The 27,277-nt window shown below is 41.5% G+C and overlaps 2 protein-coding genes across 5 annotated transcripts; both read left to right on the forward strand.

Moving 5' to 3' along the window:
- Window positions 1-918: 918 nt before the first annotated feature.
- On the forward strand, window positions 919-5,656 carry asb8 (ankyrin repeat and SOCS box containing 8). Its single transcript, XM_085781875.1, has 4 exons — window positions 919-1,168; window positions 2,175-2,351; window positions 2,446-2,550; window positions 3,512-5,656. Exons 2-4 carry the CDS (start codon window positions 2,223-2,225, stop codon window positions 4,145-4,147), a joined length of 870 nt encoding a protein of 289 aa, XP_085638001.1. The 5' UTR covers window positions 919-1,168; window positions 2,175-2,222; the 3' UTR covers window positions 4,148-5,656.
- A 4,482-nt stretch (window positions 5,657-10,138) lies between these two features.
- atf7a (activating transcription factor 7a) lies at window positions 10,139-27,171 on the forward strand. Of its 4 annotated transcripts, XM_085781878.1 has the most exons (12): window positions 10,139-10,224; window positions 15,548-15,619; window positions 19,010-19,106; window positions 19,339-19,451; window positions 19,924-20,088; window positions 20,346-20,494; window positions 20,945-21,038; window positions 21,142-21,261; window positions 22,135-22,290; window positions 22,559-22,747; window positions 23,063-23,168; window positions 24,034-27,171. In XM_085781878.1, exons 2-12 carry the CDS (start codon window positions 15,572-15,574, stop codon window positions 24,264-24,266), a joined length of 1,470 nt encoding a protein of 489 aa, XP_085638004.1. In that variant the 5' UTR covers window positions 10,139-10,224; window positions 15,548-15,571; the 3' UTR covers window positions 24,267-27,171. The 4 variants fall into 4 exon arrangements, with proteins under 4 accessions (XP_085638004.1, XP_085638003.1, XP_085638002.1 ...); XM_085781877.1 differs by lacking the exon at window positions 10,139-10,224 and having other exon boundaries at window positions 15,506-15,619; window positions 21,142-21,279; window positions 22,159-22,290; XM_085781876.1 differs by lacking the exon at window positions 10,139-10,224 and having other exon boundaries at window positions 15,506-15,619.
- The last annotated feature ends 106 nt before the right edge of the window (window positions 27,172-27,277 follow it).

Consider the following 27,277-nt stretch of genomic DNA (forward strand, 5'->3'; position numbering starts at 1 on the left):
GTCAACTTTGATGGTAATATTTTAGCTTAGTTGGGTGTCTTATATCAGTCATATCAGGTCAGGTCAGGGTCTATAGGTTCTGGGCCTGTTTATTCCTCTAACCCTTACACTGGCTGTTTGCAAGCCCACTGGCCACCTGACCTACTGATATTTTGATACTGGGCATATTCTATCAATTACCTGGTGATACTCAATAAGGAAAATAGGAAAATCGGGATGCAAATGGATCATGAAGGCCCAGATCTGAATGTATGTCCATGTTGACAGCCAATCATTTGTCAAGTCACTGGTTCCTGCTTTATATGTGTAATGTATTTGTGTAAATTTCACATTTTCTGCACTGAGCAAAGTAATCAATGTGATCATAAAAAAGGATTGGTAATGTTATCCATACAATTTTTAATAACAGGTGTAGGAGTAATCAACTGTGGAAGCTGTAAGGCAATTCACTGAGTGTTATCAATTAGGTTAAAATCTGTTTAAAGGGATGTTGAAGTTGTGAACCAGTGACCTTTGCTACCGAGGTCCTGTGATGACAGTTTTTATATATACTGAGGATTAAATAAAGAAAATATTTAAATATTCAAAGGGCGTTAAATCGGACCCCACTGCTACTACCTGTTTCATTTGCATATTCTTGTAGCGTGTCAGCTGTCAAAGATGGACTATAATAGGACTACGACTTTGGACAGGCTGTCCATGTTAAAAAAAAACAAAAGTGTCGCTGGTTTGGCTGTGAAGCACTCGTCTCGTCGACTCGACCGTCCTTTACATGGACATGAACTGGAGGCATTCATGGTATGTGGTGGTGCGGTCCTGCCACTACGTTACAAGCGTTACAAGCCTATATTAGGAGGGTGGGCGCTCTGACGGAGACATTACTATCCTGCAGACGGAGGTCCCAACTCCTGACGGGCAGCAGCACTCAGACCAGCCGGGGAGTCGGTACCGGCTCCGCTGGGTTTAAATCATAGAGACTCACTGTGTATGAAAAGGTTTAAATACACAGCAACAGGAGCTCGTGCGAGGAGGAGGAGGGAGAGGAGGAGGTGAAGGAGGAGGTGAAGGAGGAGGAGGAGGGCGTGGCTGTGTGACGTCATCTGTTTATGTAGTTAATGTCAAAACCGTTTCGCAGCCCGTCAGACCACCAAACCGAGGGCCGAAAACGGTACGTTATCTAGTTTGTTTTGCTTATTTATCGACGGTAGACGGGTGAAGCATTTCTAGGAGTGCTCACAAGTATTTGAAGATGGATGTCATTTGATTTTTTTTTTTTTTTTCCGCCTACGAGTGTCGGTTGTGCTTTAGCTCATAATGCTAACGTTAGCTCGCTCGCTAGCTAGCTAGCTACCGTGCTAGTGCTAGCAGCTTGTGAAAATACAGCCGGGGATAATTATCGCCTCTAAACCTGCCCGTCAGCGTCTGCCTGTCGGTCAAATAGCTGTTGTGATTTGTATGCAAACGTTAGCCCGTTATTCCTCACAACTATCACTTGGTAGTATGCGTGCATCACTGTTGCACACCGTGTGTTTTCTTTCCTTTTGTTGTGGACCATGTCCTCTCCCAGATAAGAGAGCTAGCATTAGCTGTCAATGTCAGTCATATGTTTACGTTCAGCTATTTACATGGCAGTCACCTTGCTGACAGTCGATCCTCGGGCGACTGCAAGGGAGCAGCGACAGCAGAGCAACGTGAGGCACCCGGTCTCAGATAGACGATAGTACGAGCGTGCACAGTATAGATTGCACGGTCTATCCAACATGATAATGAATAAAGACCTGGGAAATCTACTAAATGTATGTAATGTAATGTAAATGTATGACACTTTGATTAAATGCCAACACGTACTTTAGAAATTATGATTCTTAACTACTTCATATCATGTAAACTTTAAACATAATTTTTATTTTATTTATTTATTTAGGTTTTAAAGCATCTTGTTTTAAGAAAACAATCAGGAAACACACATTCTGCCACTACCTAAGAAGAAGTCTAATTCAATTCAATTCAGTAAAAAAAACTTTATTGTCCATCACAAGCGACAAATAATTACCCCAAATAACTACCAGCAGAAGAGGGACCCTTTCAATTTGTAGGTTTTTTTTGTATGTAGTATTTTCTTAGTTGTGAAAACCATTGTGTCTTACAGTTTTTAACTCCACCTTGTCTTTCAGTGTGCCGTAGTGTCACCCCTGCCTGGGTGCCATGGTCCTCTGTTACACATGAGCTCTACTATGTGGTACATCATGCAAAGCATTCAAAGTAAATACTCCTTGTCTGAGCGGCTCATCCGCACCATCGCAGCCATCCGCTCATTCCCACACGACAATGTGGAGGATCTCATTCGTAAGGTATGGACCTGCTCATCTTTCAGTTTGACTTCACGTGTATAAGATTTACGAGTGTCAACACAGTTGTATTGACATCACTATCCCCGTGTCTAAGGGAGCTGATGTGAACCGGATGCATGGCACACTTAAGCCCCTGCACTGTGCGTGCATGGTCGCTGATGCTGACTGTGTGGAGCTGCTGTTGGAGAAGGGAGCAGAGGTACGTCACTGATGACTCTCACAAACACCGAACCACAAGATTTTGTATTAATCTGCTACCTCCCAGGCACTCACCGTGTGATATGAAGAGAGTTTAGCCTTGCCTAAGATACTTGGGCGATCCAATCCATTGCACTTGACATAATGCCCAGTTGTTGTTGTTTTTTTTGTTTTTTTTACCAAGGTTATCTTATCTTTTTTTAAGCAATTCAATTGTGAGCACAAGCTTTAAAACTCCTCCAGTGGGTGTGTTCAACACTGAAATTGAAAACAAAATACAGAGTTGCTTGTATTTAAAGATTGTCATATGATTGACAGTTCTGAAGTGTTAGAAGTTGAAGTTCACTCCTACGCACTTGAACACACCAATGAAATGTTAAAAAGCCCTTTTAAACCAGTTGTTCATAACCCAAGTTAATATGCAGGTGCAAAGTAAAGCTGGGCATGATGTTCATTTACAGAATCATATTGAGGGTCATATTGTGCTGTCTTGAGACAGTGGCTGCCTGAAAGGGAGGAAATTGCATTCATTAATCTTAATAATACCAGTGATGCTTGTGTTCCAGAAACGGTCCCTGTTACCTAAGATAATAACCAGGAACATTTTAATATGGATAAATCTTTGGTAGAAAGTTAGTTCCTCTGACAGTGTCTGTTTTAATTTGGGTGCATGGACCCCTCAGCTGTTACGAGTCATGGCAGTACAGTGATCAGTTCAATCATCTGCCAACACTTAACCTTGAAACTGGTTTTGCCAGTAATGTTGCATCTTAGTGGCTGATTGCCACACCCTTGAATCGACATACCAGGTCCCCCACAACTTTCACACTTCATGCTCTTAAGTATACCACGGTATATGAAACAAAATGAGTTGTGTCCAAGACCTACTGTTGCATGTATGTGGTTAGGGCTGTTACCTCTTTGGCATATTGCCCCTTTAATGTATTGACTTTACTTAACAGGTGAATGCTTTGGATGGATACAACCGCACAGCGCTGCACTATGCGGCAGAGAAGGATGAAAGCTGCGTGGAGCTGCTGTTGGAGTATGGGGCTCAGCCAAATGCCCTGGATGGTAACAAGGACACTCCACTTCACTGGGCCGCCTTCAAAGATAACCCTGAGTGTGTGAGGGCCCTGCTAGAGAGCGGAGCCTGTCCCAATGCCCGGGACTACAACAATGACACTCCTTTGAGTTGGGCAGCTATGAAAGGCAACCTAGAGAGTGTCAAAGTGCTATTAGACTATGGAGCCCAGGTCCATGTGACCAACCTGAAGGGCCAGACCCCTATCTCCCGACTGGTGGCTCTGTTGGCCCGAGGCCTGGGCACCGAACAGGAGGAGGAGTGCCTTGATCTGCTGTGCCGGGCAGCGGGGCGGTTTGAGATCCGACGGGCTGACGGCACCCTTCCCAGGGAGCTGAATAAAGATCCGCAGCTGCTGGCGAGGCTGACCAACATGGTGGCTCAGGCTCCCACGCTGCGCTCTCTGGCACGCTGTGCTGTCCGGCAGAGTCTTGGAGTGCAGTTCCTCCCCACGGCTGTAAAAGAGCTTCCTTTACCAGAGACGATCAAAGACTACCTGCTGCTGAGAGACTGAGGTGATAAACCCCACTGGTTGACCTTTACAGCTCATCACACAGCATGTACTGGCAAGGAAGTGTCTTCAGCGAAATGTATGACAGTGTCTGACAGTGGCTCTCGTTTATTAAACCTTATTGCAAATCAATACAGATTCATGCACTGGGAGAGCTGAGCAAAACTCACCATGTTTCTTTAAAAAAAAAAAAAGATTTAGTGCACAGCATTGAAATGAGCAGTTATTTAAGTTCAAGTCGATACATTTGATCAGTTTTAGCTCGAGGAGCCTCTACCAATGCATTATCTTCATGTTGTTATTTTACTGACTTGTTGGACGTCATTGTGCAACAAATCTTATGCCACCCAACCTTAATGGGGTGTACAAAAAGAAACGATTGCATCAGATTGAGTCCTGTGATGTTGGGAGTTATCTTTACCTACACAAAGCTAACTGTGTCCCACTACCCGGCCTTTCTCTGTATGTTTATACAGAGCCAATGTATCGTCATAGGTTTATTCATTTTGTTTGCAAAATTCACAGTTATTATTGAATATTACAAAACTTCAGTATAATGGAAAGTAATTACTATCATTGTACCGGTATGTCACAAAGGATGAGGAAAACGTAATAAAATACTGAGTGTGGTGGTAAAAATAGGTTTTGCTTTTTTATGTAAAAATGTAAAGGTTAGAATCAGGTTTCAGAATCTAAGTTTATGAATGAACGCTAATGCGGAATAATGCAGGCTGCCTAGTAATTAAGAGGATACAGTTTCTGAAGTAGTGACCAGGAGCAAATGTTAAGTAGTTTGTTTAATAGTTGGAGTGGCCATCTTTCTTTGAGTGACGCCCCAAGAAAACTCACAGTGCAGTCGTTTTACCACTACAAGCTACCACCGCATTTTACCAAGGGGAAGAAAACAAACTTTTACCAGAACAGAAAACAACAGTTTTATTTGTCATGTAGAGGCAACAAAAGGAAGAATATTATTTGGTTCACAGATTGGTTTCACAAAGTATGATGGGCGCATTTGTCTTGCTCCCATCAAGCTCGCTGTTAAAAGTCACTTCAACATGCCTGCTGTTGTATGTAATTTAATATTTATTTGGGCTTTGTTTTAACCAAGGGTGCAGTCACATTTGCCAAGCAGGAATAATTTGTGTTTTTTTTTGTTTTTTATAAATGTGTTCCAATCTTAACTTGCAGGAGTTCAGGTTTTCAAGGGTGCTCACGGGCCCAACATTTTGCAGCATATGTTTAAAGATTATTTTAAATTAACTGTTTAAATGTTAGAACCATTAAATGGCATGAGTACTAAGTTTTGTCTTTGAAAGATTCACTAAATATGCTTGCAAAATGTATTTACGTTTGTTATGGTATTTGTCTGAACTCTTACCATTTCTGTGATTTTGTTTGCTTGTTCTGCAAATGTATAAAAATGAACCCCTTAGATCATGTCTTGTGTGCACCTGCAAAAGTGCTTTTTTTCTTTGTCAACCTAATGAAAGTAAATGCCTTTATATTCCATTTATTTTTCCGGCAATTTTTATTTACAAAATTTGTGAAATTTTTAGGTTGTTTAAACTAACAGGAGACATCACATTGTTGGATTAAGTGCTTTTACCGTACTTTAAAAGCTTCACTGTGGTAGGATGTGCAACACTACTGAAATATTTAGCTGTGTCATATTCATGGGGCCAGACTAATTTCGGTTTATTTGCATAGACTTAACAGTTTTAGTTATAATTTTAACAAAGGATATTCCAATGAGGCAGCATGTTCCACACCAGGAGTCTGAAACTGAAACAGCTAGATGTACATTAACCTTGATTCCTTTTATTTTTGATTCCCATAATTCTCATGTCCACATTTCTTCCGTGAGATGTAAATAAGCCCCTATTTTGATTACCAAACAAGTTATCCAGGGTCAGTTCTTTGGGATTAGAGGTGGACATGCATCTGCAATGTTTGGATGTGTATGAAACTCTATGCTGAAAATATATCCATATTCATTATCTCCTGGGTCTATACATAGATCAGTGTGAATATTAACTCAGTGAAGAAAAGGCTTAATTGCCGTTCAACAGTGTGAAACTCCGTCAGTGGTCAGGGCTGAACACAGCCGTGATCTCTTTAGGGCTTGTGTAATTACCGTTTTAGTGCAGTCATTAGACTGAATCACTGTCATTACAATGAGAGGCCCAGAGGAGCTCAAATACGAGAAACCACAAGATGAACAGTCAGAATTTGTTACCTAGAGCTTACTTTCTGAATAAAGTTCTTGACACTTGTTGGCAGAGTAAAGGAAATCATTAATTCAAATCAATTAAAAGTTAAAAACCCAAATGGTCAGTCATGGATAAATCAGGAAAAACATCTCAGTTTAAGGAGTTTTCATTCAGGTCCAAAGTACAATGAGTGAGATATGGTTGTGGAGAGTCTATATGATACAAAGCATGACAGTAAAAATGAAGAGAAACTAGTACAAGCAAACATAATAAAAGCTCCTGTATGACGGTAAAAGTGCTAGGGGTGAAAAAAAAAAAAGTAAAGACAGTCTAAACTTTCCTCAAACCATCAGCAGAACTTGTCAGAGAGTTTGTAATCAAAGCTCAAGAGCAATTTCAACACTCACAGACCATCACTATATCAGCAATTCTCATCAGACCAGTGTAAACAGTGGTGTGGCCTCACTATAAACCTCACCTGCACTTTCAAACAGTCTATCAATCAGAGCACAGCAGTGAACCACAGCACAGTATGAAGTAATACATGCATACAACACAGTTTACCTCATAAAACACAGGGTAAGATGCTATATCCAATCAGTTTTTGAGGACCAAAATAAAGTGTTTGGGATGATTCCTAATACTATACTAATATTGTGGGAAGGTGGTATAGATCAACTTAAGATTCATTTAACAGCATGGTTAGGAACATGTTACAAGCTGACAAGGGTGCATGATAGTGGTAAACAATACTACATTTATAAGTTAAACATAATAAATAACTCCTCCTCATTGTAGTTTTTAATACCAGAGTTCCTAATAAAACCACCTTTTTCTAAATTTCTCTTTTTTGCCTTTGTCAATTTTCAACAGGTGGTTCAGTGATAGTGGTTAATGTCACTTACAATGGCTTTGTCCACAGGTTCCTGTTAAGTTTAGGAAGTAAATTAAATGTTGCTACAGTTTTGAGGTGAGATGAAATCATATTCTTTGTCTAGTCAAATTCACACCACTCTAGGCCCGCTAATGAAATTATGAAATTAAAAGGGACAATATGTTATATATAAACAGAGTTACTAGATTTATTCCAATACTGTGAGAGATTTATTTAGTTTGTGGAAATAGGGGTGAACTCGTGGTGTCTTTGTTTCTATCTCCAGAGGGGAATACCAAAGCTCACTTAAATACACTCAGTTCTCAAATCATCCATTGGGGGTCTCTCAAGCTTTGTCTGTGGATTCACATGAATTGGTTTTTGAAGTAACATGTGAATGAGTGTAATTTGCATATCTGTGGTAAATTGCACTGTTCAGTAACAACAGCTGTGGATTACATCAGATGGCTCATCTACAATAATTTGTGCACTTTCAAACATACAGCTTGAGTTTATCATATATAATTACGGTAACAGAATCTTTTGTTCAACCATGGATGTAGGCTGTCATATATCCCAGCCCATTCTCTTAGGTTTGTTAATGGTGCTGCCATGTACCTCCACATTCAGGACGTTCACTTCAAGGGAAAAGAATAGGGTGAGAGTATCAGGAAGGAAACAAAAACAAAGCGTGGGGGGAGGACGGCGCCTTTATTTTCTGTGTTCATACAGAAGTTTCAACAGTTTACTGTTATCATGTGAACTGGGACATTGCATGCAACACTTATTGTAAGCTACAAAAGACATAATTCTACACAATAATAGACAGAATGTAAAAGATATGTAAAATATATTTATATAACATAAGTGAAACAATATGCATGGATGGTCACTAGTTTAAAATTGCACATTTTTAATATCAGGCTGCATGGAGATCCTATCAGAAAATACATTTTAAAGTTTCAAATCACAACTTCAGCTTTTCCTGAGACTATAGAAAAAGATCAATATCAAATACACAATATCTACATCATTGACAACATTTCCCTAACTGCTTTTTACCTATTTTAGCACTGAGGTCAGAGTTGTGATCATTTTGTTGTGAACATGCCTCTCAATATTTTGTGGTAGTGACCTTATCCCACAGTGGTTGAAAGTAATTAAGTAGGCTATATCTACTCATGGACTGTACTTAAATGTAATTTCAGGTAGCGATACTTCACCTCTGTACAATATTTTCTACTTCATACTCTGACTCAACTACATTTCACAGGCAAATATGACACACTTTATCCAGCTATTTGTCGGATTCAGTTACTTCGCATTCTGTATATTGATATAACTTTAATCAATAAATATATGATTAGATGACATTAGATATGATGATGATGATGATGAAGATATGATGATGATATGATGACTGCTGGTTGGAAATTCAAAAATAATTCAAATTAGCTCCATGCTGCAAAAGTGATGTGATGCATCATGCTTTTTAATAACTTTTTATAACTAGTGTTAAAAACTTTTGCACTTTTAATTAAGTAAAATTTTGTGTGCAGAGTTTTTACTTGAATTAAATTGTTTCTTCCCAGAAGTATTACGACTTGTAATCAAGTAACAAAATGACTAATAAACACTCAGTTGGTACTTTACGGGTAACCCGCTAAAAATGCCGTCTGCAATAAATCCTCCCTTGTAATGCTCAGATTTCATTAAAACAATTTCAGAGAGATTCAGCAATGATAATTTTGGACAGTATATGATATTTGCAGTGCTGCATAGCTGTATTTCCGACAAGTGTTTTAACTGCTTAACCTATACCTCACATATAAATGGGGTGGACAAGATAGGGTTGCGGTTTCTAAGTCAGTATGCACAATACAATTTAACACTACTGACAAGTGCAGTCTCCACAATGATCAAAATTGAATGAAAAGTTTTTGACAAATGAACTGGATATTAAAGTGTTGGCATTTACTCCAGGGCTGCATTGGTTTTAGCTTTGTGCCAACTGGGTGTATATTTGAATTTATACATTTTTAACTATGTCAAGAAGAATTTAACATTATGTACTTGCTTGATCGGCCTATATATTAAGGTCTGGCTGCATTGACTAATGCTACATGATGAAATATTCTGTAATATTGAAAAAAATTGCTTAATGAAACAGTAGGCACACTATCATGAGAAGACAAGATTATGCTTGTATCATAAGATTTCAGTTTATTCAGACTTTTAAAATGCTGATGCCTCTAAAGCAGTGGTTTTCAAAGTGGGGGCTGCCAGGGGTCCTCAGCAAATTTGAGTGAAAATGAGTAAAAATGCAAATAACAAAATAAAATAAAATCATTATATTTTGAGAATCATTATGAAATATAATGTATAGTAATAACATATTGAAAACTTATTTGCCATCATGCTCATCTTTCTAATTTTTTTGCCAGGCAAAATATCATTCATGACATCATAAATTGTGTTGACCTGGCAGTTTGTGCATCAAGCCTCAATCTTGGCAAAGGGGTCCCTGGCCAGAAGCTGATCCTATTTGGGGGGCCTTGGCATGGAAAAGTTTGGGAACCCCTGCTCAAAAGAATTGCATATGTTTGCTTGTTAATGTGTGAAAGACATAGGCTACTGCTGTTGCATATACTCAGGGCCCAAGTCCACCGAGATAGACAGCTTCATACTTTGAATTGTAAATTTTGACATCTATGCCAAACGCTGAGGAGACTCAACCAGTGACTGTATGTCCAATTTCGTCAAGATATGACTATATACTTATATATATATATATTTTTTTTTTAAACAAAGGCGAGTCGTTACAATTACTCAATATGAGTAATCTCCTTCTTGGGGGACTCTCTCTGCGTCTAGACCACATTTTAAATGTCTGCCCCCTACGTGAATTCTCGCGATAGTTCGACGTCGCCGAGGGGAGTGTCAAATTCCAAGAGAGAGGAGAGGAGAGGGGAGCCAGAGAGAGGGGCGCAAGGGTGAGTTTGTAAACACTTTATTACCCTTGAAATCTACCACAGATATCTCGACTGCACTAAACTATGACAAAGTAGCACCCGCCGGGCCAGTTTTCATTGTTTGTTGTTGCTAAAACGACGCGTCTGTTGAATTGTCAAAACTGTTGTGGCAGCTACTTGCGCTTCATTCGGACCCAGAGTCTCGATTTGCACTCAAGTGTCATTCCGCTAACCAGCCAGCCAGCCAACCAACTGCTAGCTTTTTACTACTTTTCTGACTGTGGTTATGTCGCAATATCTCTAAAATACACCCGTTCACTTCGGGTGTAGTTAAACGTGTGTTACCGTGTGTTTGCTGTCACCGCAGAGAGTGGTAGTGGAGCTGTTATTACTCACTTTGAACGTGTATACGGCCTGTTGTTAACGCTAGCCACGCCAGCTAGCCATTAGTTTTTTTTTTTTTTTGCGTGGATACAAAAAGTTGATTTCTGGTTCTCAACCAATAAGATGGTGCCAGTCGATGTTATTGACAGGGTCTAACGCGTTGCTTGCATTAGATGCCGTTGACTGGCGTGCCTATAGCCAATTGCTGAAAAGAAAAGGCGGTCTTGTTACGGGAAAAGGCAGGGCTAAGTGTGCCCGTACATAGCCAGAGGGTAATGGAGGCTAAGAAAGACCCAACTTTTTCAAGCAAGGCAACGCTGTCTAGAAGAAGGAACTAAAGTTTGCAGGAGTTCAGGATTTCGCTTTGACACTGCCTCTCTTACACATGCTCAAAACCCATGGGAACATAATTTGCCTGTCTTGTCTGGGGTTTTTTTTTTTTTTTTGCTTTTTGGCGGCAGGCTATTACACGATGATAAAGTGGGTCTGCAGGGAGAGCCTCAAAAGAATTAATAGGCTAAAGTAATAATGATATCCATAGTATTTGCAATTGGAGCTGTTGAACGCCCCGGGATCCGCATCCACATGCATGTCAACACCTTCACTAGGAATGTAGGTCATGTTTTTGGCAGACTTGTACCTCATTCCATCACATAGAGAAAGTTTTACACTGGAGAGAAAGCTGCAGTCTGTCTGTGTAAGTCCAACCAAACATTTTGACCCACACTCATGACATGCATTTGACTGCAGCTTAAATGCCATCACATTAACTACACTGTGAATAAATCTAATCTTACACACACACACACACACACACACACATACTGTATAGAGTATACGGCGTATGAATCAGTGCAATGTCAGTGATTTAAAGCCTGTAAATCTTATTATTGAGTTGTTAATTCAGTGTCGTACTGGTAATGCTGTTCAGCATGGACTTTGCTAAATTGTTGGTGATTTAGCGCCAGTGCTGTGCTGGCTCTGTTTGAATCGCAAAACATAAAATGACATGGTCTTTTTCTTCTTTTTGAGGTTTTTTAGAACAAAGACCTCACGGCAAGAGCTTGTAAAAGCCGCCCAGCAGGAATCAGATCAGGACAGTGTTTTTGATTTAATTTTGGAAAACCGCTCTGGGTCCATCCCATATTGTCCCGCATTGTCTCCTGGCTTGGCATGGATTTAGCTTTTAGGCCTTGTTAGTTATGCAGACATGGATATAGGATTTCATTTGTTCCATTTACCAAATCTCGTGTTCACTTTGCTTACATAAATACATATTGGCTGTTGCACACACACCCAGCCGCAGCCTAGATCTGTGGTCTCTAGAGCGCAGAGCACATTTACAAGACCTCACCTGTGATCCAGCAAATACCCATGATCCTTCACTTGACCGACTGCTGACTGCATCTTTTCTTTCTTTCTTTCTTTCTTTCTTTCTTTCTTTCTTTCTTTCTTTCTTTCTTTCTTTCTTTCTTTTCCTTTTTTTCCTTTTTGTGGGGTCTCCCCTACCCTCTGGCAATTCAAGCCTCAGATTCCAGAGTCATGGCTGCAGCAGGAGCTATTAATACAGTTTGTTTAGTCAGTTTCCTAGCAGGCTGCATCAAACACTGGATGGCTGAGGCTGATTATAGCTGGGACTCGTTCCTCTACACCTGCTGAGTCGGAGAAATCCAAGTTAATGGTGGGACTTTGGCAGCAGCTCAATGAGAGGGGCAGGAATTAGGGCACTTTGAGTGCTTCCATGTCACCTTGGATGAAAGGAGGCGAAAATAGGTGGACTTGATATCCATGCCTGAAATGAATATCTGTGACGTGCATCAGGACTAATGTGAGTAGCAGACTGATTTATTGTCTCTCACACAGTTGAGGTCTGAATGAAGCAGAGCATTTTACAGTGTGCTGTAAAACTTTACACTGTCAACTAATTAATTACTCCTGGAGTCTATTCTCAGTGAGACATATCTGACTGATCAAAGTAGCAGATTAATAGTATTCTTTCCGTTTGTACAGAGTTGCAGTCTTTGAAGATGTCCTCCAAGGTTGATAGTCGTTCAACAAAACCCAAGAAGTAGAGTCTAAAGAAAAGACCTCAACACATCTGTCTCAATCAGGTTAAGATATTTGTTGGGGCAGCCATGAAAAGAAATGATTTTCCACCCCTGTCATCTGGAATTTATGGTGGACTTCCCACAAGATAAAACCCCACATTTCATGTCGGTGCCTGCCAGCCAAGTTAATGTCTAGCATGTCTTTAGTAAGATGTAAACTCTGAAATCTGTTCCCACTCCTCACACCAGATGTGTACATTTCTCCACACAGTCCACACCCTCGGTATAACGAGCTAGACGGTGTATCTTGTTTGTAGACACATCTCAGCCCAAATAGACTCAGTGGATTGTAAGCACTTTGTGAAGGTCCTGGCACCGATCTCCTGTCTTTCTCCAGAGCATGGGAGGTCTGCAAGAAATCAGACTGCTCTGCCACATCGGCCGTTTCATCTTTTGCAGGGAGGGACAGGGCTTTTGCATGAAAACACGATGCAGGCCTCTTTCCTCATAAAGACACAGAGCTGAGGGACACAACGGTGAGGCCTGTTACAGGCCCGGCGTCATGGGAGAGCGTCGTATTCCAGCGCAAGGCTTCAGTAATCATGTGTTGGCTCAGGGGCAGCTGTCCTCGACAGAGGGAGAAATGGAGGGAGGAAGGAGGAAAATGTACTGACTTCAACTTTGGGAAAACTTTCAGCCATTTATGCCTCGCCAACATAATGAATAATCTGTCCCACTCAATAATCTTAGGCTACATGCTCAACCCATGTAGTCGGTGCAGCAGAGATTAATGCCGTCGATAAATCAGTAATATTACAACACTGAACATGTTTAACGGACAATGCTCTGCAGTTTGTGGAGGCTGAATGTTGTGCGTTGAATAAAATACCAACAACTTAAAAAAAACAAACAAACACAATTGCACCACGTTTAGAAAAAAGTCAAAAGGACACAGAAGGAGTGAAAGTGTCCTGTCAAATCGTCAGTACAAGTTCAGGAGGTCGATCCATAAAGACACCTGAGACTTAAATATTAAATAGCTGGTATTAAATCATTAAGGTCAGCCGTTATCTCTGCTCATGCATTTTAGTCGAGTCCTGCTGAATATTGCAGTAATCAGCGGCTTTTGTTTATTGAAAGGTTTCCACTCGTATACATCACTGTGTCCTTGATGCATGTTGCTAGTTGCTGTACTGTCAGTGGGACAGCATTGTGTAATAGCTGCCAGACGTCACTTTGGGCCAGCTGAGAGTGCTAAAACATTAATGTCCCTCATCCATTGCCATTGCTACCCCTCCAATTCACTGATTCAAATTTAATGCACAAGTTATTTTTCTAAACTTCCCAGTTTGTCTTCGCATGGAGCGCGTTTCAGCTGTGCAGAGCACTGCAGGGTGGGGGGGTGGTGTAGTGTAGTTGGGGTTGGGGCTGAGGCAGTGGGGTGGTGGGGAGCAAGGAGAGGGGGGTTGTAAGGAGTTATTCTCCTCTGCGGAGACAGCTGATAGAGGCAGTAAGCATCACACAGCTTTAGTTTATGTCACTTCAGCTTGAGGCACAACAGGAGGAGAAACCAAACAGAAGCATGTGCATATTTAACTCTTGACAATAGCATGTACTCAGGAAGAGAAGAGTAGGAGTAGTATTTGGTTTGTAGTCCTGTGGGAAGCCTTGGAAATGCTTCCAGTACATTCACATATCCAACAGTGGTATCCTTATGAACCTCTATTTTTAGAGTGTTACCAAATATTTATGGTGCGTTAATAGCACACCAATAAAATCTTAAGAATAAACAGCGGCAGCCAATCATATTCACCCAGAAGTTCAACCAACAAGTTAATGTGAAGTGGATTCTTGATGTGAAACTGTACATAATGTTATCGATCACTGAAAACATCAGCAACATTGGAAAAAGTTATTTTTATATATTTTCTTTTGATCATTTTTGAGGTAAATATGACTCTTTATTGTGGCATATATTTCAGATCATACTACCGTATTCATTGGCAATAATACAATACATTTATGTATTTTTTGTGCTTCACAAAGGTAGATGTCTCCTAAGCAATACATGTTATAATGAAACACAATGTATAGGCCTGCCCTACATAATAAAAGTTGCTGTGTCATTACATAATGCTTAGATTTCTTGTTTTGTAAACAGTTTTAAACCCAAATGTACCCAGTTAAATACGGTATAAAACAGAGAAATACAGGAAATCTGCATATTTTAGAGACTAAAATCTGACAAAAAAAACAGTGAATTACTTATAATATGACATTTTTCTCTCTGTCCACCTGCAGCTCTACATGTCGCCCACTCTTAGTTTACATTATATTGTTTGAAAGCGCCACTGGTCATACCAAACGTATCATGAATTAACCACAACAAGAACAAACGAGGTACAGTGTCAGCCGGCGTCCAAGTGCCCATCTCAGGATTACTGTGCTGTGGATTCACATGGGAGTGTGAAGAGATTATGCAGAGAGAGAGAAACAGCTTCATCAGACAGAGAGAGGCTGAATGAGGGGTACAACAAGGCAGGAGGCTGGGAGGTGCTGGAGAAGTGAGAGGAGGGAGTGGTAACGAGAGAAGGAGGGATTGGAAGTGAGGGAAAACGAGACAGAGGGAGATGTCTTTGTGTAAATGGTAGCTGCCGTCCTCTCCTGTAAGCAGCTCCTCATTGGCCAACCAGAAGCCCCCCTGTGTGAAGGAAGTATCACCAGGGAAACTTCGTCTCGCTGCCTCTGTGCATGTTTTCCTTTTTGCCAGGGTTATTTTTAAATAGCGTTCGGCTTCCTGCTCAGACTAAAGACTACAAGCCACAGCATCCCTGTTTTGTTGTTTCCAGGATTTTCCAGTTCACAAATCAAGAAAAGCCGCAGCAATGTTCTCCTCTTCTCCTCTCCCACAGTTACATTGCAAGCTCTTTGCAAAAATGGGGGACGACCGACCTTTTGTGTGCAACGCTCCTGGCTGTGGACAGGTAAGTCCTCTCCCTCCTTGTCCCTTAGGTTTCAGGTGTGTGCATGTGTGTGATGTGGGGTATTTTAGTGTTTGTGTAAGTAGTTTACAGTTTACTGTCAGTGTTGTAAGTATACTCTCCTTCCAAAAGAAAATGAATTGAAGGTAAAAGAAAAAGAGACTGAACTTTACATGATAGTATTTATTTATATAGTATAATAACGGTTCCTGTTTGAACAGTGTTACAACTATTCAACCCTGAGAAGTAACTTCCGGTCTGCCAAAACACTTTGTGTTGCCAGAACGACTTCGCTTTACACAGCACAGTTTAATGATCATCACATCGATAGTGCTGTATAGCGAGCATGCTGTCTTGTGAGACAATGCTGTCTCCTTTGGCCGTGACTCACTGGAGGCTCCGGTGAGTAATCAGAGCACAGTTATTGTTTCAACCTGTCACTGTTGACTTGCAGCGCCTGCAGACACAGGTTTGAGCCGCGGCAGTGACTCAGCTGAGTGCCAATAGTGCGTTCACATGCCAGTAACGTGGTGTGATGTCGGGGCTTGGCCCGATAACACAGCAGAATAAAAGAAGTGTGTCCTAGGAGTCATGATTATCCAACGCAAGAAACATCATGTCTGGTGTTGAGCTCAGCTGTTTTGTTGCTGTGTCCAGTTTGGGTGTGATATCCCCCAGAGACGGAGAGATGGATTATGTCTCCTGAGCCGTGGAGGAAGAAAAGTGTTAATGTGGTTAAGAAACATTTGTGATTCATAAGCCCACATGTACTGTTCTCTGATCAGACGGGATGTGTACGCATGGCTTTGCGGCTTGAACGGCAGCCATGTAAGGCAGTGAAACATGCGTGTGTTGGATAAATAAATGATGATTTGTTTGCTCGTTGTTCTTCTCAGAACATTATGGACGCCGTGGGATGCCTCGCCTGATAGCAACAGACATCTTAACTTATCTCTGACATGTTTTGGCAGTGTAAATACTCTGCATATTTCATTTGCACACATCATCGCAGTGCTTCCCATTCATTCAAGTCAACAGACTATGGCGACCCCATAGTCTCCTAAAATCCTGTGGGAAACGCCGCATCATCATTAATTTAAATGACAGTAACAAAATCACATTGAAGCTTCTCAAGGCAAAGTGAAGGTTGGTGGTGGTGGCGGTCCACAGCTGCAGCCCTCGGACCAGCTTTGTTTGAGTGACAAACCGTTGTATAAACAGGTCTGAGGGTCTCGTAGTAGGGTGTGATCTTGCTAGATGGTTGGGTGCGTTTTCACAACACCTCTTTACTTTGAGCAATATAAACATTTTTATTTATTTTTACACCATTTTATGAATACATTTACAATGAAATCCCAGATGTTATAGACACATTAGTTCATTTCTACACTGTAGGGCAGCAGAATAAAGTTCAAACACAACATTGAGGTATTATATTTTCTCTTTTAGCTCTGTTTGCTGCTTCCTTCTCCATTGTATATATGAACCAGAGTTATAGTCACTACCTTTGTGTGTGTGTCTGCTGTTCTGGACAGTGTGTACGGTGGATTTATTAGATTTTATTCCCTGAAAAAAAGAATCTGGAGTCAGTGCTGTTGAGGACTGAACCAAAACAATAAAATTTCTGGCCAGAAAACCAAAACAACAAAACACACACAAATTTCTCCACAGAGCTGAGGGAAGCGGCTGAATTGGGTTGTGGATAGTGTGTGTGTGTGTGTGTGTGTGTGTGTGTGTGTGTGTGTGTGTGTGTGTGTGTGTGTGTGTGTGTGTGTGTGTGTGTGTGTGTGTGTGTGTGTGTGTGTGTGTGTGTGTGTGTGTGTGTAGGTTTGTCACTAAAGGCCACAGTCCCTGTCGCATTACACACCGTCATTTTGATCAGCTGGTTATGTAAAAGTATTGATCAGTTGCAGCCTCGGCTGTTTAAGCACAAGCTTTCAAACAAGAAATGCACCTGAATAAAATGCAGCCTAAAATGATCAAATTCTTACTTTAAATAAAAAACTGCCCGATTAAAGAATCAACAAACACTACAACAAACTACAAAAACTGACATTCGTGCATTGGATAAAAAAAAGCCTTTATCAATTCTTACTTAGTTACTGTCATACAACTTGTTTTTATGTCTAGACTGTTATCTATGAGTGTTTTTGCCTTGGAGATGGTTATTTGTGTGCATTTAGACATGGAACATCCTTTATGTCACACGTAGCTCATGCACAAATGCTGTTTTACCGCTGCCCTTTACAAGCAACAGTTGTCTACCAGGAAAGTCTGAATCATGCCCATAATAGAACAAGTATGATTGACTCCTGGCTTTGCCCAGGGTTTTCCCTTTACCAAGTTAACAACAACAACAACAACAACAACAACAACAACAACAGCTCCCAGTATTTACTGTGTGCGACAGGGTAATCCTATCTGCCAGTATCTCATACAGGGAGATTAGCCGCAGATAGTTTAGTCCACCAGACGCAGCCTCCTTGTTCAGGGGGAAGAGACATGTAGTTGTATTGGTGATGCTGCCTGGTGGGGCTAAAAATAAGTCCCATGACACTTGACTGTGTTTCCACTTCACTCTCACGACTGAACTCGCAACTGCAACGCGGCGGCACCCTAAAATAGGCTGCAGCGAATGGTGAATAGGCTGGTGGTGCCAGAGCCAAGATTATTCCTCCTACGTCTCTCTGACTGATTCACCTCGTCGCCACTTCTCCAAAGAAGAAGTGCCGGCGCGTCTCACACAGGAGTGAATGGCTATCTTGTCGTGTTGTTTGCCGGACCTCCTGTAGCTCCTACCGCCTGATATTAGGCAACAGATCACAGTCCAGTGTAGCGCTCCACCGAGACACAGCTCACCACATGTTTCACACACTTACTATTGGAAACAATTAGGTTTCCTCTGTAAAAAGGACATTACCCAATATGATGTGTCAGTTCATCGTTTTTTTTTTTGTTTTTTTTTCTCTTGCCAGTAGTTTTTAGTACAGTTCATCATTTTGACGCTCATTTCCTACATCTCAGTGCGGCTGAAATTATTTTAGGTCTCACTCATACAGCGCTTCTTCTTTTTCTAGATAATTCGAGTTGGTTTGAGGAAATTTGAGCCGTTATCCTGCAGCTATAATGGGCCCGTACAGAGCTTTTAAGACACTGTACACCACAGATATCGTTTTCTTTGTGGTTTGGTCACATAATGTACATGGTATTGGCTGCATGTGTTGGGATACATCTCTGAGAGATTATCTGTCTCTGATTTTTGCAACATGATATTTGGGTTAAGGCACTATAGAGTGCTTCTTTAGGTCACCAGGAAAAAATAGACGCTTACCTTGAGGCGACATCATGTAACGTACTTATCTCTCCTCTTATCTTCTTGCTCACTTGTTACAGAGGTTTACCAATGAGGACCACTTGGCTGTACACAAACACAAGCATGAGATGACACTGAAATTTGGACCACCCAGGACTGACTCTGTCATAATTGCAGGTACTGTTTGTCTTCAAGACAATCAGTTTATTCTTTATCTTTGTTATATATCCTCTCCTGGCTGTTAGGAAAAGCTCAGCCCCAGCACTATTAGTACAGTTAAAAAAAAAAAAAAAAAAAACAGCTCCAAAGGCTCGTTTATGACACGGTTTTCTTTCTATATTCAATGCTCAGTGTGAACCATGTGTGAAAGTGTCATATTTAGCTATCTCTGTTCATTCCCATTTGACAGACCAGACACCTACTCCCACCCGCTTCCTAAAGAACTGCGAGGAGGTCGGTCTGTTCAACGAGCTGGCCAGCTCCTTCGAGCAAGACGATGATGAAAAGAGGGCCAAGAACGCTGTAAGAAAGGCTTGGGGTTGATTATTTTGTCTGCGTTTTCTTCTGTGAATTTGTGTGACTGTGTGTGTGACTGCATGCATTACTGTACAGGAACCAAGGAAATTTTCTGCAGAGACTCCCATGAAGTGAAATATGATTTTTTACTTCCTTCTTTCTCAGCCTAAGTGTTGAACTTGTCAAAAATGATTGCTTCGTAGGAATTCCCGCCTTGTGCACATTGATTGTGTGTCATTACAGTTTAAACTAGATATTTCAGCAGTTTATTAGGATGCTTTCATTTCAAGTTTACGTGTGTTTTTATAACAGATAAAACAGTGTTTCATAAATTGATGCTGTGGTTGTTTGGTTTGTCTGATAAATACCCACTTCCCCCTTTTAAAGCACTGTAGTCTATGAGAATGCTGTCTGTGATAAGTGGTGTGAACTTACTTTCTTAATCTCTCTCTCTCACTGTATCCTGTGTTCTTCGCAGCTCCCTGCTGCAAACTCTGTGGCGTTGGACATGAGCCTGCAAACACCATCAGACATGAAGGTGAAAGAGGAGGCACCTGTAGAGGTCGACTCCTCACCCCCAGACAGCCCAGACTCTTACTCTGGACAGTCAGACAGCAGCATAGAGCCTCTGGTGAGAGGAAAGGTAGGACAGAAATGGGAGTAAGGGAGGGTTGAACGTATGTAAGAAGAAGGGCGGGAGGGAGTGTTGCTCATTATGCATGTCACGATGACTTGTGCAGTGTTACATAAATACATCCCAAGTGAATCATGTCACCTTCTTTCATAAAATTGTAATTCCTGACATGTTGAAAAGCACAGCTCCATTTTCTTTATCGAGAACGACTTCAACATGTATTTTTCAACTGTTTAACACAACTTCCGACACCTTCAATCTCCTAGGACACCCCCCCCAGGAGTTCAGCCCCCACACCGACTATTGTTCGTCCAGGCTCCCTCCCACTACACTTGGGCTTCGATGCCCTTCAGCCCACCATGCCATCACCGACGTCTGTCATCACACAGGCACCGCCCTCCAATCGTACTCTGGGGTCAGTTAAGTTCAGTCAACATCCTTCTCCTGACTGCAGCTAATTGTTTCAACCCTGATTTGCCTCAGAAAATACCTTTCCCCCCTTTTCACGGTGTGGCGATATCACACTCATATTCCCAATTCCAAAGAGGCGTCATGTTCACAAATTGAAATTTGTTAGTTGTCCTGTGCATATTTTTATATCTTTTATATCTTCATCATTAAATCGACACATGCTTGGTCTCTAAAAATGTATTTTACATAAATATTAAATAAATGTGCGTAGAAAATGCAGTAATTCTTTGCACAGTTTGGACTAGTTATGATGGATGGAAGTGTGGGGAGTTTGTGGACTTGAAGTGAATATGTTTCCTGAATGGTGCTAAATTGTCATTTCTGCAAAAATGACTGAACTTCCTGTTCCTGTTGTCTCTCCTCTGTCTGTCTTTCTGTCTGTCTGTCTGTCTAGTTCACCAACCAGCCACTACCCCATGATGATGCTCCCTTCTGGCCAGGCAGTGCCTTTGCTCCCCGGTCCCGTACAGATTCCCTCTGTCATTAATGTGAGACAGCGCAGTCCTAATGTATTGTATTTCAACCCTAAAGCTAAGAAGTTGGTTCAAGTTGTTAATACATGTGTATTTGTGTATCGTTTCTGCTCTCCAGCTGGCCCGACCTCTGTGCATGGTACCCAACATTCCTGGGATCCCTGGTCCTCCTCTGGGAGGCAGCAGCAGCGGCTCTAACTCCCCCTCTGGCTACAGCATCCACTCAGAGGCCAAGATGGTCAGCACTAGATTAGCTCTCTATTTTTATCTCTTTATCTGTTCTTTTTGTCTCCATCTTCACCCTCCGGCTTTCCCCTGCACTGACTTAGTTTGTTCATCATATGACTTTTTACTGCAGTTACTTGTTAATTTAACCCTTGCACTACAATAACAATTTGCACTGAACTTATGATACTACACAGATGGTGACAGTTTTCATCTGTATCACAGATGAAAACAAGTGAGTGTGGCCAGGTTTTTTTCTTCTTGGCACTGGCAAACACACACAAGCCTCTCTTAGCACCAAATGATCATCGTTAGTTGGCTGATGATGTTTACCAGTTTTATGCCTACAGAGCCACAGCCAGTTGTTTTCAAAACATTATTGACAACTGCCTTCATCACAAAGCAACATCATCCTCGGTGTGAGATCTCAGCAGAGTTAGAGCACCTTTTAAAGAGATTCCTCTGAGGATACAGAGTTTTCCTGAGGGGATGGATGGGCGGGACAACCTGGCACTGGATTAGAGTTCATCATGAAAACATCAGAGACGTAGCAGAAAACATAATCAAGCAGATTTATCTCTGTCTGTCTGCAGCAGAATTTCACAGCACAAATAGTTATCACTGGAAATTACTTGGCTTCCATGAAATGATGCATCTGCTGCGTAAGTGTGATTAACAACTTACTCGAGGCTTTTTTTAAGCTTAGCAACCATGTTAAGTTAACTTGGCACAAAAAATTAGTGAGCTATCGCCATAAAATCTGATCTGTGGTGTCTGTGCTTTCTTTGCTTTCTTTGATCTTACTTACAATGATTATACTGTTGTGTTGTGTGTTCTGGTTCCTGTGCTTTTTAATGATGTTGGTCGTATGATTGTTCTCTTCAAGCGTCTGAAGGCCGCGCTGTCCCACTCCCAGCAGAGCCCGTCAGGACACAGTATGGGGGTCATGGCCATGGGCAGCAGCCCCATGGTGCCTCAGAAAGCAGAGCAGAGCCAACTGCTTGTCCAGCAGCCAGATGCTCCATCACCTGCACAACCTCAGGTACACTGTGGTGTCAAAGGTCAAAATGATTTAAACTTGGAAAGTTTAAGAAATACCCCAAAGTAACTGACATAAAATCTTGTCTAATGTGGCCGTAACACCTGTTCTAGTTACAGAAAATGAGGGCTGTACTTCTTGTAGTGAGATGACTATGATGTGTTCTGACTAAAATGATGAAACTATGACTCAAACTTCCCTTTTTCTTTCTCGCCTTGCTTCCTCTCCCCTCCTGCCTGTCGGTTTGCTTCTCACCCTTTCTCCCCTCTAGGTATCTCCAGCACAGCCTACAGGTGGGCGTCGGCGACGGACAGCAGACGATGACCCAGATGAACGAAGACAGCGCTTCCTTGAGAGGAATCGGGCCGCGGCCTCGCGCTGCAGACAGAAACGCAAACTGTGGGTCAGTTCTCTAGAGAAGAAGGCTGAGGAGCTCAGCAACCTGAACGTCTCGCTGTCGGTGAGTGGGCCTGGAGTGGGCGGACGGAGATGAAAAGTGGCCTGTGGGAAGCCGGTGTTGGTGCGTGCACTGTCACACCGCCTGCCCACTTGACAGGTTTTCAACAATCCTAGGAGTTTAAGAGGTGTATTTCTGATTGGCAAAATCAATTTCAGGAAAAAAATCGGGTAACTTGAATCCCTGTAAACCATTGCAACTCATCTCAGACTCTCATTGTATTATTTCGGCTTATATTAACAATAATAATCCTTTAGGTTTCACTGTTTGTCTAACTGTGATATGTAATTCCACGGGTCTGATTTTCCGTGCCGTCAGAATGAAGTGTCTCTGTTGCGGAACGAAGTGGCTCATTTGAAGCAGCTGCTGCTGGCCCACAAGGACTGTCCTGTTACCACCCTACAGAAAAAGACTGCCTACTTAGGTGAGCCCTGCACAATTATGCAGTAATACTCTATTTGTGATATTTAAAGTTACAGGAAAATGCATTTACAATCACATTTCTTCCACATCTACATATGAATGATGTTCTGTTAGTTACAGAAAACGTTTAAAAACAACTAGAAATCACTTCTGATTAATCAGACAGGATGGCGTGATGATTCAGTTACCTGTAATTAAAGCCAAAACAACAACTCTATATTACTGCCATCTCACAATTTATTAGTAAACAATTAACAATTTCTGAGTTGTGCAATATACCAACAACTGAACTTCCATGCTACTTCCTGTAATAAACTGTTTATTAGTTTGTTTGGTTCAAAAAGCAGCATCTGGACCAGGAAAACAATTGTAAAACAAAGCTGAGGGAACAGCATTTTCATTTTTACAGCAATTCATGACATTTCTAAGAGCTGACGAAAAGACAACATACATAATTAAAACCTACTAAGCTACAAATTCATGAGTTTCCTTCCATATTTGTTTTCTCATTCCCGATTATTCAGGGCAGAACTTTTAGATTTTTGACTTAGTTTTAAAGTATATTTTGGGGCTTTTTTTTGCCTTTTTTGGACAGGAAAGTCGAGAGAGAGACAGGAAATGGGAGGCAGAGAGGAGGGGAATGACACGCAGGATAGGGCCGCTCGGCGCGGGATTCGAACCAGGGTCGCCTGCAGTGAGGACTATAGCCTCAACACATGGGGTCCCTGACTTGGATAGTTTTAATTTAAATGTTAAACAACAAACATAATCTCCAAACCAGTACGGATATTGTGCTAAGTAGGTTTATTCAAGTGTATTAAAGTATAAATCTAAACTTCTGTTACCGTATGTCTTTTTCTGTGCAGTCGCTGAGGAGAGCATGAAAGACACCTCAGAGCCCACGGGGTCTCCGGCCCCGGTGATCCAGCACAGCTCTTTGGCGCACAGCCCCTCCGCAGGGCAAAATGGCCTGAGCTCAAGGGCAGCGGCGGAGGCCATGGCCATGTCTGTGCTGGCGGGAATGGGCCAGCAGCAGAGGGCCGAGAGCGGACCCTCTCACATTATCATGGCTGCACAGTCTCAATCTGCTGCCAGATGATGAGCAATGCCACCAAGCCAAGACTTGGCTCATCACAGAGGGGCAAAGAAGAGCAGCAGGCAACCTCCCCGTTCCCCCCCACCACCTCAGTCTAGAAGTCCAAATATCTCCTCCTCCTCCTCCTCCTCCTCGGCCTCCCTGCTCCTCCTCTGCTCTCTCTGCTCCTCCTGTGGAGCCGTCATGCTGTGGCCTGGAGCTCAGCAGCAGCCTTCTGGGAATGGACTGAGACTTTTGAGAGAGCTTCCTGTTAACTTTGCCATAGACTACAGGGGCTGGACTCCCCCCCCCCACCACCTCCTCCCACCACCCCACCACCCTGTTCCCCTCTATGCGCCCCCTCCCTCCCCCGACCCCCCCTTTGCTCATCTCTCCTCACCCTCAGTCAAAATGACTCTTCACTGGACTGTAGGACTGCATCGCTCTGAGTGTACTGCCGTAATGAACTTCCCACGTGGACGCGTACCACACACACACGTGCACAGTTTGAAACACACACACACACACACACACACACACACACACCGGTGTTGCATAAACATTCTTGATCAAATCAGATACCAAACAATACACAGGATTTTTTTTTACACTGTTTTCAGCAGGGAATAGTGCCTTGTGCTCCTTGAGGTTTCAGCCATACACACACCCGCGCAGGCCATCATCATCGCATAGGTCCCCACACACACACCCTCGGCTCCAAAGATGCAGTAGCTGTCTCAGCTTCGGCGACTTCGATCTCAAATATTCACGCAAACCTCTTGTAAATGGTTCCACCTCAAAGCGATCTCAACATGGACCCTAAACTTACCTCATCTACACCCCTTTACGATAAACAATTTAGATACTGTGTGTGTGATTGGCTCTGTGTGTATATGTTTGTGTACATCAGAACATAGCAGTTTGCCTACTCCTGATCTGATACATTAATATTTAGATTGTTAGCATGTGACTTTTTCTATTAGGGTGTTATGTTCTTGATACAGTATGTGCAGCTATATATTTTTTTTAATTAATTGGCACATCCTCCAAGATTAGTCCATAAAACCAAAATACATTGGATTGTCCAAGACAGTGTAGTATCCTAAAATCATATTGTTTGAGCAATATTTTTGTCTAACCTGAAGGGAATTGAACCTCTGCTCTCCTTCTCACGTTTCCTCTAAAAGAGGCGGTTGTGCTGTTTATTGGTTTGTAAGTGGATGCCTTTTCCATTTTATCTAAAAAAAAAAAAAAAAACTGTTCTAGTGACTGTGTTTCTCTGTAACTGTTGTTTTCACACTTCTCAGGATGGTTGCACATCCTTGCTGCTCATTGGAAGTGCGATGAACCCCTTAGGTCTCTGTGCTTTTTTACCAAACCTAAACCTAAGCCATATATGACAACAGGTCAGATCTCTGAATCTCCAAAGACCACCTGGTACTAGTTCTGGGGCAGGCAGTCAATAGCCAGACTGTTATTTTGTGATTCAGAGGTCACAGCGACACAATCTACAGTATATCACTGCTTGTTACTTGCACTTACACAGCCTCACACACAATGTCTGGTAATTTTTGCCTTAAGATCACGTTGGTGCCTCCGATACCCCCCACTTTTAAAAACATGCAGATTTGCTCGTGTGATAATCAATGGAGCCTTAGAAAGAAAATATTTGTCTTAATTTGTTCATTTCGTCAAAACAATGAGGAACAAAACGATTTAATAACCTGTTGCCGATTCCTCTAAGCCTTTAAGATGAAGAGTTTATTTAACTATCCTCTCTCTTTCCAGTGACACAGAATGATAAAACACTTGTCCGTCATCTGCTGGAGGGACACAGCAAAGACATCCCCACTCGTAGGAAAAAGTTTCTGAATGGCTCCATTTTCTCATAAATCCCACCAACATATTTTATCCAGATATCAGTATATTTTTACATAAACACCTTAACAAGCATTTTGTGTCCCTTTATAGTTTTGTCCCTCTTTTGTCTGATCATATATTTGCAAGATGTGATATTTCAACAAGATATCTGTCCATTAACATAAGGGCATGTCTTTATGCACTAAAAATAATAATGCAAGTTTTTTTTTTGTTGCTTTGTATTTCTGTTCATTTAGGTTTTTGCAGTTCTATTGTTCTTTTTTTTTAAAGTGGTATTTTCACATATCTGTACTGTATACATAAACGGGAATTTGCTCAGCAACTTTAATACTTCTCACCTTTGACTGAACCTCTTGTCCTCCAGTCCCAATGGCGAGCCCGGCATTTTGTTGTACTCTGTTGCTGGCGCTATATTTGGCTGGCAGTCCCTTATAGACGATTGTTCATATGAAATGAAAATTAAAACTATATTTAGCTTTCATATTTTCATGTAATTCATGTCATTGGCACCTTTTCTGTAATTTCTTGTTTTCTTTTGTTGTGTGCTATTTTCAGCACTATACAACTTTTGTCATTACGCTTCTGATTGTACCGATGAATATAGAGACAAATTGCTTTTAACACAGATTTCTGTTTTTTGTTTGTTTGCTCTGCAGGAAAACGTCATTAGTCCTTTTCAAAAAGAGATTTTATCCCTTTTGTTATATCTTTTAAGATAAATTTGGTTGTGTCTTTTGATGGTCCTTGTCTAACTTATTTTTACTTAATTGGTCAAATAACAATCGTCATCACAGTCTTGTGCATATTGATGTTCCCTAGAACTGTTATGAGAAGAGCAATTTAATGAAAAATGCAACAATGTGACAGTTGCACATAGTGTTTTAATGGTTTTTCACACTCCCATTGTTGGACTGATGATTTCAAAAAGTTGTCCTTGTACTGTACATATCTGTACTATATGAATATATTTACTTTTCCATGCATGTCCAAGTGGAATACTATGAACACTTACAGTGCTGCAGTTTTAATTAAAGAAACTACATCTTAATGACTATCATGTGTTTTTTACATTTCATTTTAGATGCACAACGATAAAGCATGGTTTCTGTGGAGACTCTCACATAATGCTTGTATTGGTGTTGAACATAAAGATG

This window comes from Trachurus japonicus, chromosome 7 (genome assembly GCF_045865225.1).
Source record: "Trachurus japonicus isolate A0001 chromosome 7, Traja_1.0".
NCBI lineage: Eukaryota > Metazoa > Chordata > Actinopteri > Carangiformes > Carangidae > Trachurus > Trachurus japonicus.